The following is a 17,222-nucleotide window of genomic DNA, read 5'->3' as shown; positions in this document are numbered from 1 at the left end:
TTTGCACAGGGAGAGCAGTTAATCAGCCACAAGAAACTCACACAAGAAAACCCTTTTTGTTCCTTCTTCAGCTGCTGCCCTACAAGCTCTGATAAGCTCCTCCCACAGCTAATCACCTACCTCAACAGAAGCCCTGCCCCCTCTGACCTTTGCACAGGGAGAGCAGCTAATCAGCCACAAGAAACTCACACAAGAAAACCCTTTTTGTTCCTTCTTCAGCTGCTGCCCTACAAGCAGAAGTCAGTGGGTGCTTGCTGGAGATGGCTAGGAGAAGCAGCAGCAGTTGCAAATAAGTTATGCAATGAAGAAGAAGCTTAGGATCTCCATCTGGGACCAGAGAGAGGAAAGCTGACTGAATTACATAAACGACTGAACATTATTTGCAACGTGCTACTTTATCGTGTTTATCTTTTTGTAAGACTGTTTAAGACTGGTCTGCAGTAAAGCTTCGAAAATTATTCTTGTGATGGAGAGAACTCATTTCCACACAAGGTCCACATCAGGAATTCCACGGAACAACTTTAACGACAAGTACTTGAAGAACCAAACCACGATGTAGCCATGCTCTTTTCCATCCCTTTCCAAGAATTGCAACAATCTGTTCCTCCAAATGGTTCAGCCTCCACCACCTTTACTGCAGTCAACTGAAAGCAACCAACTGTGCCCTGGGGGCCCCAATCTTTCCCACTGCCAATAAATACTAATAAATGAATAGAAAGAGAACCTACCCATCTCACATTAATACAAAAACCTTGCATGTAGACTCTGTAAAATAATTAAAGTTTACTACCCCCTCCCCCCACTCTCTCTCCCTACCTCTCAACTCCCCAACCTTTATACATTAAAGTCTCTCTGTGTGAATGTTGATGATATCCAAAGTAAGAGAGCTGCTTACAGATAGGAAGCTATATAGCTCTTCTAGGTGTTAGTTTCTTTTTGCAGACTCTACAATGTCCAGGCTCTTTCTACTCAAAAGTACTTTACTTTCCTAAACACGTAACTGAGAAGAATATATTTATAATCTGCTTATTCAAACACAGGTACGCTCTCACTTGAATTGTCTTACCGGTTCTTACGAAAGGTTTTTACTTTCACCTCAGCAGTATTCTCTCTGTTCCTGCACAGGTTTCCCCTATAAACATTTAGTGATCTTTCTCTGTTTCACTTTAGACAGATCACTCTGACACCAGGGATATAGGAAGGGGGGGCTGTGTGGGTGGTCCGCCCTGGATGTTATCCCTGACCGGGGTGTGTGTGACAAAATCGCCCCCAGGCGGAGCACTGCACTGCCCCCCTGGGTGCCAATCTCTGTGCCATAACTAATTGGTAGTTGTTGCAAGAATGACCTCACATATGCATATGCAGTTGCTAATTGGCTGGCTTTGATGCTGTGCTTATCTCTGGGGCCAGGGATGTTGGGCTCTGGGGCCAGACCTTGGAGCTACCTGTAAGCCTTGGATAGTTGCCACCTGTGCCCTTGTGGGCCAGGTAGATTGATGGGACGTTCTGGCCAAGCTGACGAAGGCTGATTTTTGAATAGGTAATATGTATACATTTGCCTGGGTGTGGACAAGTCGTGACAATTGCTTGCTACTGCGGTGTTTATTCTCAGCAGGGCTCTGCACACTGAGTTGTCTGTTACCTCCGAGGATGTGGACAGGCTGCTTGGACGAGTGAAACTTCCACAGGGCAGGCACTAGAAGACCCTCTGCCTGGTTCCCTGTAACCTCACTTCTCGCAGTGAGGGAACCGCCAGAAGGCCCTCAGAGCTAGATCTCAGTGTCCGGGCTGAACGATGGGGGTGGAGACGCTCTTTCAGGTATACTGGACCGAGGCCGTTTAGGGCTTTAAAGGTCAGCACCAAAACTTTGAATTGTGCTTGGAAAAGGTAGCACAAGAAGGAAAACTCTGGTCCCAAACCTCTGTTGCCTTGTGGGATACCTTTGGTAGAATAAAAGGCTAAGGAGTAAACCCTAAACAAATCTGGAGTGGGGTCCCACTCATACGACTCATTCTGGCAACTCCTGCAGCCAAGCTGGTGCCAAACGTCTTGCTCTGCTTTCCTTTGGACCCCATCAGCGAGGACGAGAAGGGATGTGTGTCTTATCCTCTGGGCAGCCCAGGACCTCCAAACACACTGCCTAGTCTTGTGCCCCACGGAGGTCACTTGGGCACTGCTAACACAGCCGTTTGGCTTTACCCCCGGAAGCGCACTCCATTGTCTCTTGAGAAAGACAAATGCCAACAGCAATATGTGCTCCAAATTTCAAATTGTTGTAACCCGCTCTGGGACCTGCTAGTAAAAGGCAGGTAATAAATAAAATAATGACGATGATCTTCTCTTGCACTGAGGCCATGATCCAGGGGCCTAATCATCCGAGTTAAGGCAAGTGAAAAATGCGGGGAGGAACTTTCATGGCAAATAAGGCCAAAAGTGGCTATGAAACATGATGGCCATGTTCCCTCTCCACTGCGGGAGACAGCAGTGCTTCCGAAAACCAGGAATTACTGGGAACCACAGGAGAGTGATCCTGTGCCGAAGTCCTGCTTGTGAGCTTCCCACTAAAGATGTCGTATACTTAATTCGGTGTCCCTGTAACTTCTTGTACGTTGGTTCCACCACTCGTGCGGTTGGAGTAAGGATAGGGGAACATGGTTCCCGCATCCGAAATGCTGTCTTGGAAGCTCCTCTGGTTGAGCATTTTATATCGCAGAATCATTCTGATAGGGATTTATTGTTCACAGTACTGTGGGTGAATCAGAAAACCATCAACAAAAGACAAGATCATGAAAAATGGCTACGACAGAAAGAATCTCAATTCATTTTTAGGTTTAAGACCATTCACCCTGAAGGACTCAATTCTGAACTGGATTTAAATTGTTTCATTTGATGCTTTTCTATTGTTGTTATATCGCTTTGTACCTTTAAATTTACTTACTGCAATTCATTCTCCCTGTAATGAGCACCACCTGGGAATGGTTACTTATGCTTCAGGTGTCATGTAACTGGTACCAGTGGTTACATATCCATATGACCACTGCTCCTTGTGCAATTTTCTAATCTATGGGGTATGTACCTTTGTTCTTCTTATTGTAGTTGTAGCATATGGATTGTAACGTGTGAAGTTTATATAGTATTCATGTACACAGGTCATGGTTTCATATTTGAATTCTTTTCTAGTTGTGCTGAAGAAGATTCCAGCGAAACAGTCAGATTATCCGGGATCACTGTCCGTTGTTATTCACCTACTACTTTGGCACGCCTAAAAAAAGTTTTACCACTTAGCCCACAGGATAGCATATATTACTTTGTTTCAACCATAGACTTATTATACTTCTGCGGACTTTCAAAGATTGACAGACGTGTGTTCAATTGATTTCAAATATATTAGAGAATTGACAAGTGCACACATTTTGTTTTTGTTATTAAATCATGTATATAATGCAATAAGAATTACAGTGCTATCTAGTATACTGGTCTGCGTGTTGCTTGTATTGATTGTAGTGTTAAGTTTTGCAACACAGGGGTTTGTTGTTCTGTATATGTGAGCTTCCCACAGGGATCTAGTTTGCCTCTGTGAAAGCAGGAGGCTGGGCTGGATAGGCCCTTGATCTGATCTAGCTGGGCTCTTCCTGTGTTTTTGTGTTATGCTCTGTATGCTATGGCTCTGTGGTGTGTACACTGCAACCCCATAGTCTCCTTTGACTGGACTTAACCGCCCAGGGGTCCTTTACCTTTACCTTACATAGCCTTACCTCTTCACCTGCTTATTTTGGTGGATTTCTGTCTGAGAAAAGCAGACTTATCTGGCATGCAGAATTCTGGCAAATAGCACCCCAGGAGAACAGAGCATGGTGGTGCTCCATTACACAACTGAATCACGGAATCTCAGCTAGAAATCCCTTTGAGTGCCTCCAAATACCAGTTTCTGGGAGCCATAAGTGGGGAGTCAGCTGTTCCCATCCTGCTCGCGACCGTCCCAGAGGCAACCGGTTGGCCACTGTTGGAACAACAGCTTTTGGCCTGATGCTTTCAATTAATTCACCTTACCAGGTTGTTACAGGATGTTGGGGTTGGGCAGGAAACAGTGGAGACCTCCTTGAGCTCCTCGGAGGGGAAGGGCAAGACATTTATTTTTTAATGCAATGCACATTCCACTACACATGAGATACAGCAGCTAGAATTTAATGAGGATCTGGAGTTAGTTTTAACACAATACCTACAGTCAGTATAGTTGCTAAAATCTAACTGCTGTGACTTTGTACATATTGCCTTCTGCTTTGGGTGGATCACAGTGGCTGAGAAACAAATGTGCCCATAACGTAGGTACGCACCAATGGCAAATTGATAAACATCCTCTATAATACAATGGAATAGAATATTCTCTCTTCCCCAGTGCCTAAAAGCAGTTGTGTACATCCATCAGAGCTGTTAAAAACCAACAAACCCATCACGTTCCTTGCCAACAAGGTTTACTTTTTTAAATCCAGCACCAACCTTTTTAAGACACCAGCCCTGCAGAAGCAGCGATCCTAACTCAACACACCTGGGAGTAAGTCCCACTGAATTCAGTGGGCAGGGCTGGGATGGCAGCCTAAATATTTCAATTCCCTTTCCATCTGAATTTTATTCCAATCTGCTCGGGCTACAGTGCCAGTGTGGTGTGGTGGTTAAGAGCGGTAGTCACGTAATCTGGGGAACCGGGTTCGCGTCTCCGCTCCTCCACATGCAGCTGCTGGGTGACCTTGGGCCAGTCACACTTCTCTGAAGTCTCTCAGCCCCACTCACCTCACAGAGTGTTTGTTGTGGGGGAGGAAGGGAATGTTAGCCGCTTTGAGACTCCTTCGGGTTGTGATAAAGCAGGATATCAAATCCAAACTCCTCTTCTTCTATAGTGTTGCGTCTGAACTCGTTTTCTGGCTCTTTCAATTAAGCAAATTCTCAAAGCTGGCCCATGACACACTTGAACCATGAAACCTCATCCTTGCATATTCAGAGTCTACTTCAGGCTTACTTCCAAAAGCAAGAATGGCAGAACCCAAAGCTCTCCAGGTGTTGCTGGACCGCAGCTCCCTTCATTCCTGGCCATTGCCCGCATCGGCTGGGGATGATGGGAACTGGAGTCTTGCATCCAGAGGGCCACAAGTTCCCCAAACCTGGCATAAAGCAATACCAGAAAAAACCAGCCAGCAGCCCTTCTTCCACTTGCTGGTTCTGTGAGCCAGAGTGCCCCTCCCTTGCAGTTCCCGGGCAGCTGGCAGCTGGAGGAGAGTGTGCCTTTTGGCAGGGAGAAGAGAAACAAGTCCCTCAAAGCGGGTTTTCGCTGCAGCAGCCCCAGAGGCTTTGTCAGGGTGAGGTGTCAGAGAGGTGAGAGCACTGCTTGTCAGTGTGCTGAACCAAAGGCGGCATGTTCTGGAAGGCCTGCAGACGCCATCTTGGTAGTCAAGATAACCCCACAATTAGTTGTTGTAGCAAGGAGCTCAGATAATTTTTACAGTGGTACCTCAGGTTAAGAACTTAATTCGTTCTGGAGGTCCGTTCTTAACCTGAAAATGTTCTTAACTTGAGGTACCACTTTAGCTAATGGGGCCTCCCGCTGCCGCCGTGCGATTTCTGTTCTCATCCTGAGGTAAAGTTCTTAACCCGAGGTACTATTTCTGGGTTAGCGCAGTCTGTAACCTGAAGCGCCTGTAACCCGAGGTACCATTGTATATTCACTTGCTTTGCTGGAAGTCTGCACCTTTTTTTGAATAAAGCACTAGGACTGAACCCCTGGGCGTTTTGGACGTCCTTCTTTGGTATCCCTGCACCCGACTGCACCCACGATCCCACCACTGGATCCGGAAACGAAGCTGGCGCTATGGCTTCTCCCTGGCGTGGATCTTCTGGTGCCGGGAGAGGTTGGAGGAGCTGGAGAAGGTTTTCTCGCACCTGGGGCACTGGTAGGGCTTCTCTCCCGTGTGCGTCCGCATGTGTTTCTTGAGGCCTTGGCTCCAGCGGAAGTTCTGCCCGCACTCGGAGCAGGCGTAGGGCTTCTCGCCCGTGTGGGACCTCTCGTGCTTGGCCAGCTGCGACCTCTGGATGTAGCCGTTCCCGCAGTGCGCGCAGCGGAAGGGCTTCTCCCCCGTGTGGGTGCGCTTGTGGGCGGTGAAGTGCGAGCTGGAGATGAAGCACTTGCCGCAGTCGGCGCACTGGTAGGGCTTCTCCCCTGTGTGGGTGCGCTTGTGCGTCGTCAGGTGCGAGCTGTAGGTGAAGCGCTTCCCGCACTCGGCGCACTGGTAGGGCTTCTCGCCCGTGTGGATCCGCTCGTGCTTCCTCAGCTGGCAGCTGGAGATGAAGCTCTTCCCACACTCGGAGCAGGCGTACGGCTTCTCGCCTGTGTGGGTCCGGGTGTGCGTGACCAGGTCCGATTTCTGGTTGAAGCTCTTGCCGCAGACGGCGCACTTGTGGGGCCTCTCCCCCGTGTGGGTCCACTTGTGGATGACCAGGTGCCGCGTCTGACTGAAGCTCTCCCCGCACTCGGGGCACTTGTAGGGCTTCTCCCCCTTGTGGCTGCCCTCGTGGATCACCAGCTGCGGCCGGTAGCGGAAGCTCTGGCCGCACTCGGCGCACCGGTATGGCTTCTCCCCCGTGTGCACCCTCCGGTGGCGCAGGAGGTTGCAGCGAGTGCCGAAGCTCTTCCCGCACTCGGGGCACTTGTAGGGCCGCTCGCCCGTGTGGGTCCGCTCGTGGATCAGCCGCCCGATCTTGTCGCTGAAGGTCTTGCCGCAGGCCGAGCACTTGTACGGCTTCTCACCCGTGTGGAAGCGCTCGTGGATGATGAGGGACTCCTTCCGTGTGAAGCACTTGCCGCAGGCTGAGCACTTGTGCGGCTTCTCGCCCGTGTGCGTCCGCTCATGGATGATCAGGTGGGCGCGGCAGTCAGAGATCTTCCCGCAGTACTGGCACTTGTGGGGCTTCTCCTTGGGCGGTGCCTTCGGGGTCTTCGGACGGGGGCCCAAGACCACCTTCTTCCTCACGTGGCCATACATCCCCTCCTCCAAGCCGGCCGCTCCCCCAAGGATATATTGCTGCTGGTCACTGACTCCTGAAATAACGCAAATAAGGGGTTAAGAGGAGCCTGCTGGATCAGGCCAATGTCCCATCTAGCTTAGGGTCTCGTTCTCACAGTGTCCAACCAGAACCCAGTGGGAAACCAGAAAGCAGGATTGGAGCAAAAGTAGAGCTGGGCACTATCTGCTTTTCAACTACAGTGGTATCTTGGATTAAGAATTTAACTCGTTCTGGAGGTCCGTTCTTAACCTGAAACTGTTGTTAATCTGAGGTACCACTTTAACTAATGGGGCCTCCCACTGCTGCTGCACGATTTCTGTTCTCACCCTGAAGCAAAGTTCTTAACCCGAGGTACTATTTCTGGTTTAGTGGAATCTGTAACCTGAAGTGTCTGTAACCCGAGGTACCACTGTATGTGCTATATCAGCAGCTAAACATCGCAGTACAATGGTACCTCAGGTTACATATGCTTCAGGTTACAGACGCTTCGGGATACAGACTCCGCTAACCCAGAAATAGTACGTCAAGTTAAGAACTTTGGTTCAGGATGAGAACAGAAATCGTGCTCCGGTGGTGCAGCAGCAGCAGCAGCAGCAGTGGGAGGCCCCATTAGCTAAAGTGGTACTTCAGGTTAAGAACAGTTTCAGGTTAAGAACGGACCTCCGGAACGAATTAAGTACTTAACCCGAGGTACCACTGTATAAGTACAGTTTATAAGCTAAGTAGAGGCACTGGCTGGCTTCACGGTTTTTCCTGCATCGTGATTTCTGCTGGCGTCTGCTCTTGTGATCCGCTGCCCCCCTGCATGAGTCGGGGGAGAGCTGAGCCAGCAGAGCTAACAGGGGCTGCAGATGTATGCCCAGAGATGGAAAGAAGATAAAGTCCCTACTAGAGAAGAATGACAGATGAAGTTGATGGATTATGCTGAAATGGCTAAAATGACCGGAAGAATCAGAAATCAGGAAGACCAAGATTTTAATAAGGAATGGGGAAAATTTATAACTAATTTTAAAGACCATTGGAAGCCATTAAAACTATTAGTAGGGTTGGGATATATCTTGCAGTCTAAGGATGAATACCGGACACAATGGAGATGTAAAAGATTTGGATCATCACAAAAGATGCGGGAGGAAATGACCAGGAGATTTCTTGGAATCTTATTTTTATGATTTATGTTTGATATATAAAAGGTAAAGGTAAAGGTACCCCTGCCCGTATGGGCCAGTCTTGCCAGACTCTAGGGTTGTGCGCTCATCTCACTCTATAGGCCTGGAGCCAGCGCTGTCCGCAGACACTTCCGGGTCACGTGGTCAGCGTGACAAGCTGCATCTGGCGAGCCAGCGCAGCACACGGAAACGCCGTTTACCTTCCCGCTGGTAAGCAGTCCCTATTTATCTACTTGCACCCGGGTGTGCTTTCAAACTGCTAGGTTGGCAGGCGCTGGGACCGAACGACGGGAGCGCACCCCGCCGCGGGGATTCGAACCGCCGACCATGCGATCGGCAAGTCCTAGGCGCTGAGGTTTTACCCACAGCGCCACCCGCGTCCCGTTTGATATATACATCTCTGTAAAAAATTTAATTTGAAAAACCAAATAAATAATTTTAAAAAAATTAAATAACAGGGGCTGTAGGAATCGAGAAAAGCGTTGGCTGGCTTCATGGTTTTTTCCATATTGTAATTTTTGCAGAACACACACAAACATTATGATTTGCGACAAATTGCAAGGTCAAAAATTATGAAACCGATATCGCGATATGGACTTCAAACAGGTTTTGAATTACATATCCAAACCGTGTCCCTTCCTGTGGTTTCCTGCAACTGATTTTCAGAGGCATCCCTGCCTCTGACCAGCAGCTTCAATCTTTTGTCAAAGGGCTCTGTCCTCACCTGTACCCCACCTCCCCCCCAAACCCCACTTTGGGTCTCCTCACCATCACCATCCATGGGCAGCTCAATCTTCACAATGTCCGACGGATCCAGCTCCGACTTGGGGGAACCAGCAGCAGAACTGTCCAGATCCTCCACTGTCTGGGGAAAAAAATAAGGACAATATGCAATACGTTATTTTAAATGAGTTTGGAAATCCATGTGAATATGCACATGTATGTTGGTGTGTATCAGGGTGGACAAAAATCAATGATTTTTTTTAAAGATAAAAAAATCAGATTATTTTAAATTTAAATCATTTTTTTTTTAAAGTCAGATTTTTTAAAATTTAAATCGGATTTTTAAAATAAAATGCTTTCGGAGGAAAAATCTTTCTAAAGATAGTTTTCGATTTAAGTTACATTATAGTCCAAAAGCTACTCATCAGGAAATAAGGATTTGTTTAAGATTTTCATGTGTGCCAAAACTCAGTCTAAGTATTTTTTAAAGTCCAGTATATCTGAAGGAGCGTCTCCACCCCCATCGTTCTACCCGGACACTGAGGTCCAACACCGAGGGCCTTCTGGCGGTTCCCTCACTGCGATAAGCCAAGTTACAGGGAAGCAGGCAGAGGGCCTTCTCAGTAGTGGTGCCCTCCCTGTGGAACACCCTCCCACCAGATGTCAAAGAGAACAACAACTGCCAGACTTTTAGAATACATCTGAAGGCAGCCCTGTTTAGGGAAGCTTTTAATGTTTGATGTATCACAGTATTTTAATATTTTTTTGGAGGCCGCCAGAGTGGCTGGGGAAGCCCAGCCAGATGGGCGGGGTATAAATAATAAATAATAATTATTATTATTGTTGTTGTGGTTGTTGTTATTCCTCACAATAATTTCATAATTATTGGTCTATGTATTTCTAATAATATAACCAAATCAGTAATTTTTGATATAACTGTAAAAACTACTCTGAAAATTTATTATTCCAAAAAGGAAACCTTCATCTGATTGGTTGTAAATATTAAGATTATACCAGCAAGAATGAGTCTTTCTGTAAAAAAAATTATTTTAAACCAAGCCTTACTGACTAATGATTTAAATAGTGATTTAAATTGATTTGATTTAAATCAAATCCACCCTGGTGTGTATTCAGTAGCGAATTCAGATCTGCAGTGTCCCTTGAGCTCCTTGGGTAAGAGGTGGGATACAAACAATAAATAAACTTTTGACCCCGCATTGAGCAGCGGGTTGGGCTGGATGACCTCCTGGGGTCCCTTCCTGCTCTACAAGCAATCTGCCCTCACCTTCTGCTCCGTCCTTTGCGGCCTCCACAGGAAATCCTCCGCCAGGGCCACGGCCTGGTTGCCGGTCTCTGGGCCCCTCTCCCGCACCCAGCACTGCATCTCCAGGGGCAGAATCATCAGGAACTGCTCCAGGATCACCAGCTCCAGGATCTGCTCCTTGGTGTGTCTCTCCGGCTTCAGCCACTGGCGGCAGAGCTCCCAGAGCTGGCAGAAGACCTTGCGGGGACCCTCGGCCTCCCGGTAACCGAAATGCCGGAAGCGCTGGCAGCGCATCTCCATGTTTAGGGCGTCTGCGTCCGGGATCTCCTCCTTCACTCCCACAGAGGCGTCTGCATTTTCCTGAGCCTCGTGGACCTCCTTGCCGCTCAGGCCTAGCAGGGCCAGATCCGCACTCTCTTCTCTGGACCACTGCTTAGTGTCCGACGCCCCTTCAAAGGAGGCCTTCGTCCCTGCAGAGCTCTCCTCCGTCGGGGGCCGAGGCAATAGTGCGTCTCCCCACCCGGGATACGAGGACGGTGCTGCTGTCTTCAGAAATTCCTGCTTCCTGGCTTCCCAGAACTCCTGCACCCGATCCTCTGGTTCTTCCTTAACCCGAGGCGGAATCATTTCCGCGCTCGTCCCAATTTGGACAATGCGAAGTTCTTTCCCTGGCATGCCCTTCACCGACGTAGGTCCTGGCGAGGCCCGCTCCTCCATTTTGACTCCTGGCACGTGGCACCTAGACAGGAAAGGAAATTTGATGAGTTTAAGTAGAAAAAAGGAAAGTGGTGCAAGATTGGACCAAATAAGTATCTCCCTTGAACGCACCACATCCCTGTCGCTTCTCAATTTGGGGAATGCGGATGTGCACTTAAGGCCGCATTGTGAAGACAAATTGACTTTCGGCAATTAATGTTATTTATCCGTTTGTATGCCAAAAAGGCTTTTTAAGTGGTTTGCAAATATGAAATCAAGTTACAAAATCCACACACAGTTAAAATGAAGAAATAAAACAATTCCAAAGCAATTAAAACAGTTTTTTAAAAAACAAAGCAATTGAATTTTCCAGGACAAAGTCCCTGCGCATGGCACTTCACTGAGTGCAAGAGGTCCCTGCCCCAAGGAGCTTACAATCTTAAACTCAACACAGGGAACAGCAGAAAAAGAGGGAAAGAGTAAAAAGAGAAGCAATGTGATTTCTGTACATGGCCCTCAGGTGTCTCCCAAGAAGGCCACATCCCTCACTTGCCCTGCTTCACACCCCCTGGGCTGGAAAACATCCTTGAACTCTGATCAGCCTTCTTTATGGTCCAGCTCTCACTTCCATACATCACTACTGGGGAAACCATGGCTTTAACTATACGGACCTTTGATGGCAAGGTGATGTCTCTACTTTTTAAGATACTGTCTAGGTTTGTCATTCCTTTTCTCCCAAGAAGCAGGCATCTTTTAATTTTGTGGCTGCTGTCACCATCTGCAGTGATCATGGAGCCCAAGAAAGTAAAATCTCTCACTGCCTCCATTTCTCCCCCTTCTGGCATCTCTGCTTAGTGCTGTCAAAACACTGACCGGCAGCGCTTCTCCAGGCTTTCAGGCTGAACCTGTAGATGCCGCTGGGGACTGAACCGAGGCCTTCTACATGCAAGGCAGGTGCACCAACCGCAGGCGCTGCTCATTCCTGGAAGGGCTTGTCTGTGCTTGGCTGTGATGCTGATCACAGATTCATATGAGCGTGTCCTGGATCTGGGAGGGCGCGGGCACTTTGTGCCTTCACTCCGCGCCTGAAACGGGGGAACCTTCTGCATTGCAAAGCAGTTGCTCCTGCCGCCAGGCTTGCGGATCTTCTGCAGAAGGAGGCTGCTGTTAGCATACACGTGTGTGTGTGTGTGTGTGTTAGCCAACACGTTTCATCTTAGGTACTCCTGCCTGCCTGCCTGCCTCCACCTGGGAGACTGGGATTCCCACCTCCCACCCCTCTTCTCCCTCCCAGGAATCCTGACTCCTATTATTATTATTATTATTATTATTATTTCACTCGCCTGTTGCTTCCACTGCCTTTGCAAACCGTCCACGTTCCGGGCTCCTGCCGTCCCCAGCAGAAGGAAATGATGGGAAGGGGGGAGGGAGGGCTGGCGGTGCAAAAGGGAAGCTTCGCACCAGGAAGGGGAGAAGGTGGGGCAGGAAAGTGACCTCACTGCTTTTCTATCTCTTTGCGCACTCTTTCCCTTCCCTTCCTCGCCCTGTGGCTCTGGTTTCCCTCCTCTCTAGGCGCGCGAATCTCGCTGCACTTAACCCCTTGAGGGAGATAGAGAAAGAAGAGAGGGGAGAGAGAGAGAGAGAGAGAGAGAGAGAGAGAAGGGAAGACTCATATAATTGTCGCGTCGGAAGGGGGCCCGAGGGTCATCCAGTCCAACCCCTTGCAATGCAAGGGATCTCAACTACAGCAACCACGACAGATGGCCCTCCAACCGCAGAGACATTGCGTTTTGTCTGTGTGAAACCGGTGTCATTCTTAGGGGCATCTGTCTGTCTGGGGAGAGAATGGGAATCCCTTGCAGACGACCGCAGTGCCTGGAGACGATGTTTCTTCGAGATGTTGGGGTGGTGGATTAGGACCCGGGTGGAGCAAGATTAAAATGTCTTGCTCGGCCCAACCTACCTCGCAGGGTTGTTGTGAGATTGAAATGGAGGGCGGGGCAGATGGGGGGAGAACCATGTAAACTACCTGAATTCCCTTGGAGGAAATACCGGCTGTAAATGCAACGGGAATAATAGCAATAAACAGAAGAATAAATAATGTACAGGGCAACTCTTGTTCAGGGCTGCTCAGAGCTAAGTTCAGTGGGACGTACTCTCAAGTAAAGGTATACAGTGGTACCTCGGGTTGAAGTAGCTTCAGGTTGAGCGTTTTCGGGTTGCGCTCCGCAGTGACCCAGAAGTAACGGAACATGTTACTTCTGAGTTTCGCCGTTCGTGCATGTGAAGACGCTCAAAATGACATCACTCGCATGCGCGGAAGCGGCGAATCGTGACCCGCGCACGTGCAGACACAGGTTGCGTTCGCTTCAGGATGTGAACGGGGCTCTGGAACGGATCCCCTTCGCATCCAGAGGTACCACTGTACAAGGTTGCAGCCTTATTAATATACAGTGGTACCTCGGGTTACATACGCTTCAGGTTACAGACTCCGCTAACCCAAAAATAGTACCTCGGGTTAAGAACTTTGCTTCAGGATGAGAACAGAAATTGCGCAGTGGCGGCGCAGCAGCAGCACGAGGCCCCATTAGCTAAAGTGGTGCTTCAGGTTAAGAACAGTTTCAGGTTAAGAACGGACCTCCAGAACGAATTAAGTACTTAACCTGAGGTACCACTGTACAGGCAGCAGCTCCCTGCTATATCTAGAGAGGCTCAGAAGCAAAAATTTGAGGAGAGTTGGGTTCTGAAGGAGTGGTACCTCGGGTTACAGACACTTCAGGTTACATACGCTTCAGGTTACAGACTCCGCTAATCCAGAAATAGTACCTCGGGTTAAGAACTTTGCTTCAGGATGAGAACAGAAATTGTGCTCCGGCGGCAGCAGGAGGCCCCATTACCTAAAGTGGTGCTTCAGGTTAAGAACAGTTTCAGGTTAAGAACGGACCTCTAGAACGAATTAAGTACTTAACCCGCAATTTTGCTAAAGCAATTTTGCTTGACTGACTGGCTCCTTATTGCGCTCCAGGATGGATAACTATTTCCAGCCTGAGGGCCACATTCCTTTATGGTCAGCTTTCCAAGGGCCACATGGCAGTAGTGACCAGTGGGTGGAGCAACGGATGCAATTTTTAGAAATTTCGAAGCCTGGCACTCAGTTAAGAATTCATTGAACAATTAACTTACAGTACAGTGGTTTACATGGCTAGTCAGAAGTTTATTGGTGTTTAATGGGGCTTACTCCGTTTGTGTGCCGCTGCTGCTGCTGCTGCTGCTGTAGTAACCCACCTGAGACCAGTTGAAATTCAATGCCCTAGGCCATCAGAGTATTTCAATATCTCAGACCAAAGATAGGCAACCTGTGGCCCTCCAGATATTGCCTGCCCCTCAATGCCTCAACTCCCATCATCCATGCTGGTGGATGGGAGTTGGAGTCTAAGACTGGAGTTGCAATCAGGGAGTGGATCATACTCAAAGATACAGATTTGCTAGACCTAGAGGTTTTCGATAACCGATTCTGCTGGCATGCATATTTAGTTTACAATAAGGTAAAGGCGCACAGGGGCTTTTTAAAACATATAATCAGGAAATCTCTTTATAAGATCTAGGAGAAATACAAGATGTTGTTGGAACCTAAAGCCCCCTGGTGGACCTCTCCGATAGAAGCCACGGCTGTAAAAAGGAAAGATGCAAAAGGTGACTGGGCAACGCATAGAATGATATTGGAAGAAAAAGACAATAAGCTAAATTTGAAGAAATTTGAAGAAATTAGAGGGTATGGCTACAATGAGAGATTGAGTATCGACAAACGAAAAGGATTCAAAAAAGAAACTTCAAGATTAGAAAAATGGAAAGTAGAGGAATGGAATAGTTATTTGTTTGAACTTATTCAGTCAGACATTGTCGCAGTCATGTCACAGGAAACAACATCAAGTCCACCACGATAAGGAACAGATGGAGCCCCTATCTTCAATGGATAAAAACTACTGGAACAAATGACATTTGATGAAAACTAAAGACACTATGCCCATGAGCATGGCTGAGGATAATTGTTTGAACCCTTCCAATGGATGTGGGGGGGGGGGGAGGGAAAGGAAAAAATTGTACAGGAAATTTAAAAATTGGAAGGAGATAATATAACGTATGTAAAAATCCCGAACTCAAATAAAACTGTTCCAAAAAAGGGGGGGGGGGATAAAAATAGATGCTTTGTGATACATCCCTCTGCTCAACCGCTTCATGAAGTTCAATAACAAAGGTGCTTGTCTGCAATGCTATCTGCACAGCTTTTGATGTATCGTCGTCTTGCCCCTGTAACAGTTCCAGCTTTTCCTCAAATCACAATGATATAGCGGGTCTCTTCCGAAGCTCATCCTGTTTATCTAAGTCTTTCGTTTATCTTAGACTAAGCTGCACTGGAAGAAACCCAACAGCATCCCAAGCTGAAGATGAGATGGCAGGATATCCCTTAGCTAGAGAACCCCCTGCAAAAGTCTCCAAGAAAGGACTGGAGCTTCTATCCACAAGCACAGATAAAAGAAAATAAATACTTCTTCATGCAGGGCATAGTTAAATTGTGGCACTCACTCCCGCAGGAGGCAATGATAAACTTGGATGTCTTTAAAAGAGGACTGGGCAAATTCATGAAGAGTAAGGCTATCAATAAAAGGGATGCGGGTGGCCCTGTTGGTTAAACCACAAAGCCTAGGACTTGCCGATCAGAAGGTCGGCGGTTCAAATCCCCATGACGGGGTGATCTCCCATTGCTCGGTCCTTGCTCCTGCCAACCTAGCAGTTCGAAAGCACATCAAAGTGCAAGTAGATAAATAGGTACCACTCAGGCGGGAAGGTAAACGGCATTTCCGTGTGCTGCTCTGGTTCGCCAGAAGTGGCTTAGTCATGCTTGCCACATGACCCGGAAGCTGTCCCTCGGCCAGTAAAGCGAGATGAGCGCCGCAGCCCCAGAGTCGGCCACGCCTGGACCTAATGGTCAGGGGTCCCTTTACCTTAAGGCTATCAATGGTTATCAGCCATGATGGCTGCCTCCATTGTTGGAGGCAGGGATGCATCTGAATCCTGTGGACCATGGGGGGGGGGGGAGAATGCTCTTGTGCTTAGGTCTTGCTGGAGAGTTTTCCAGAGCCACCTGTTTGCCCATTGAACAGGATGCTGGACTAGATGGGACACTGAACTGTTAACAGAGAAATCTGAGGGCTCGCTTAGACAAAAAACCAGCCAGGAATACCAGAGCAAAACAGCAGCCAGTAGGCTTGGTCTTTATTGAAGACTGTCGCGACAGGACTCCCACCTGCCACAAGGTGGAACAAGATGGAAGCCCCGAACAAAAGAGAACCCAAACTTTTATTAGCTGCTAATCCCCATGTTCCATCCCCCCCCCCAAACTACATCACTCATACATCACGGTTACATCATGAAAGGGGAGGTCTGGTGGCAGTAATCTGAGCATCCTGGACTCTGCCCTTTGGTTCTCCTTGCCCTCCACCAAACACCCATCAAGTGTAACAAAAGAGATACAGTCATACCTCGGGTTAAAGTAGCTTCAAGTTAAGTATTTTCGAGTTGCGCTCCGCGGCAACCTGGAAGTAACGGAGCATGTTACTTCTGGGTTTCGCCGCTCGCGCATGCGCAGATGCTCAAAATGACATCATGCGCATGCACAGAAGTGGCGAAACACCACCCGCGCAGTCATGTGTTACGTTTACTTCAGGATACGAATGGGGCTCGAAGCGGATCCCGTTTGTATCCAGAGGTGCCACAGTATTTACATTTCCCTGTTTCCCAGCCAAGTTAATCATACCCTTTTGGGTTTGTTATTACTGGAATGGCTATGAAATACACTCGGAGTCGAGAGTGGATTTCATGCTCTTTATTCAACTCATAGTGGTGAGGAGGAATGGAAGTTCCCCCAGAATGTCTGCTTTATATACATTATTTACACAATGGGCAACGTATGATTGGCTAATTCCGGGATTCACCTGTAGGCCAATCAGGTCGCGGATTCACTTCCACCTGGAGCTGGATTGGGTGGCTCCTGTGGACGAATCAGACTGCTGCATTTTGGAGCCTATTGTTCTAGGACCAACCAGGCTGCTGCATTCTGAATCCTATTGTTCTAGGACCAATCGGACTGCTGCATTTTGGATCCTATTCAACTCAGTACATAACAACCCATAATACACTTTGTAGGATTTTTTGGGGGGTGGGGGCGGGGAAGCTGTGACTGTGATGTGATACTGCTTTAAATGTACTGTGCAGATGGGGCCTAACCCAGCATTCGCAAGCAACGAACTTGGCTTTTGAA

At 48.1% G+C, this 17,222-nt stretch overlaps 2 protein-coding genes across 3 annotated transcripts in view; one reads left to right on the top strand and one right to left on the bottom strand.

Moving 5' to 3' along the window:
• The window catches only part of NOTCH4 (notch receptor 4), a 98,306-nt gene that overhangs the window by 38,293 nt on the left and 42,791 nt on the right, over nucleotides 1-17,222 (top strand). The window lies entirely within an intron of this gene.
• On the bottom strand, nucleotides 4,101-12,387 carry LOC308469709 (uncharacterized protein). The gene is made up of 4 exons (XM_080992563.1): nucleotides 12,247-12,387; nucleotides 10,229-10,946; nucleotides 8,989-9,085; nucleotides 4,101-7,088 (listed from the first exon to the last, which is right to left on the bottom strand). The coding sequence occupies exons 2-4, from the start codon at nucleotides 10,922-10,924 to the stop codon at nucleotides 5,860-5,862; spliced, it is 2,022 nt and encodes a 673-aa protein (XP_080848689.1). The 5' UTR covers nucleotides 10,925-10,946; nucleotides 12,247-12,387; the 3' UTR covers nucleotides 4,101-5,859.

This window comes from Podarcis pityusensis (assembly GCF_964106645.2).
Source record: "Podarcis pityusensis genome assembly, chromosome: 2".
Lineage (NCBI taxonomy): Eukaryota > Metazoa > Chordata > Lepidosauria > Squamata > Lacertidae > Podarcis > Podarcis pityusensis.
The sequence above is the reverse complement of the archived record's forward strand: the minus strand, read 5'-3'. Positions and strand labels throughout refer to the sequence as shown.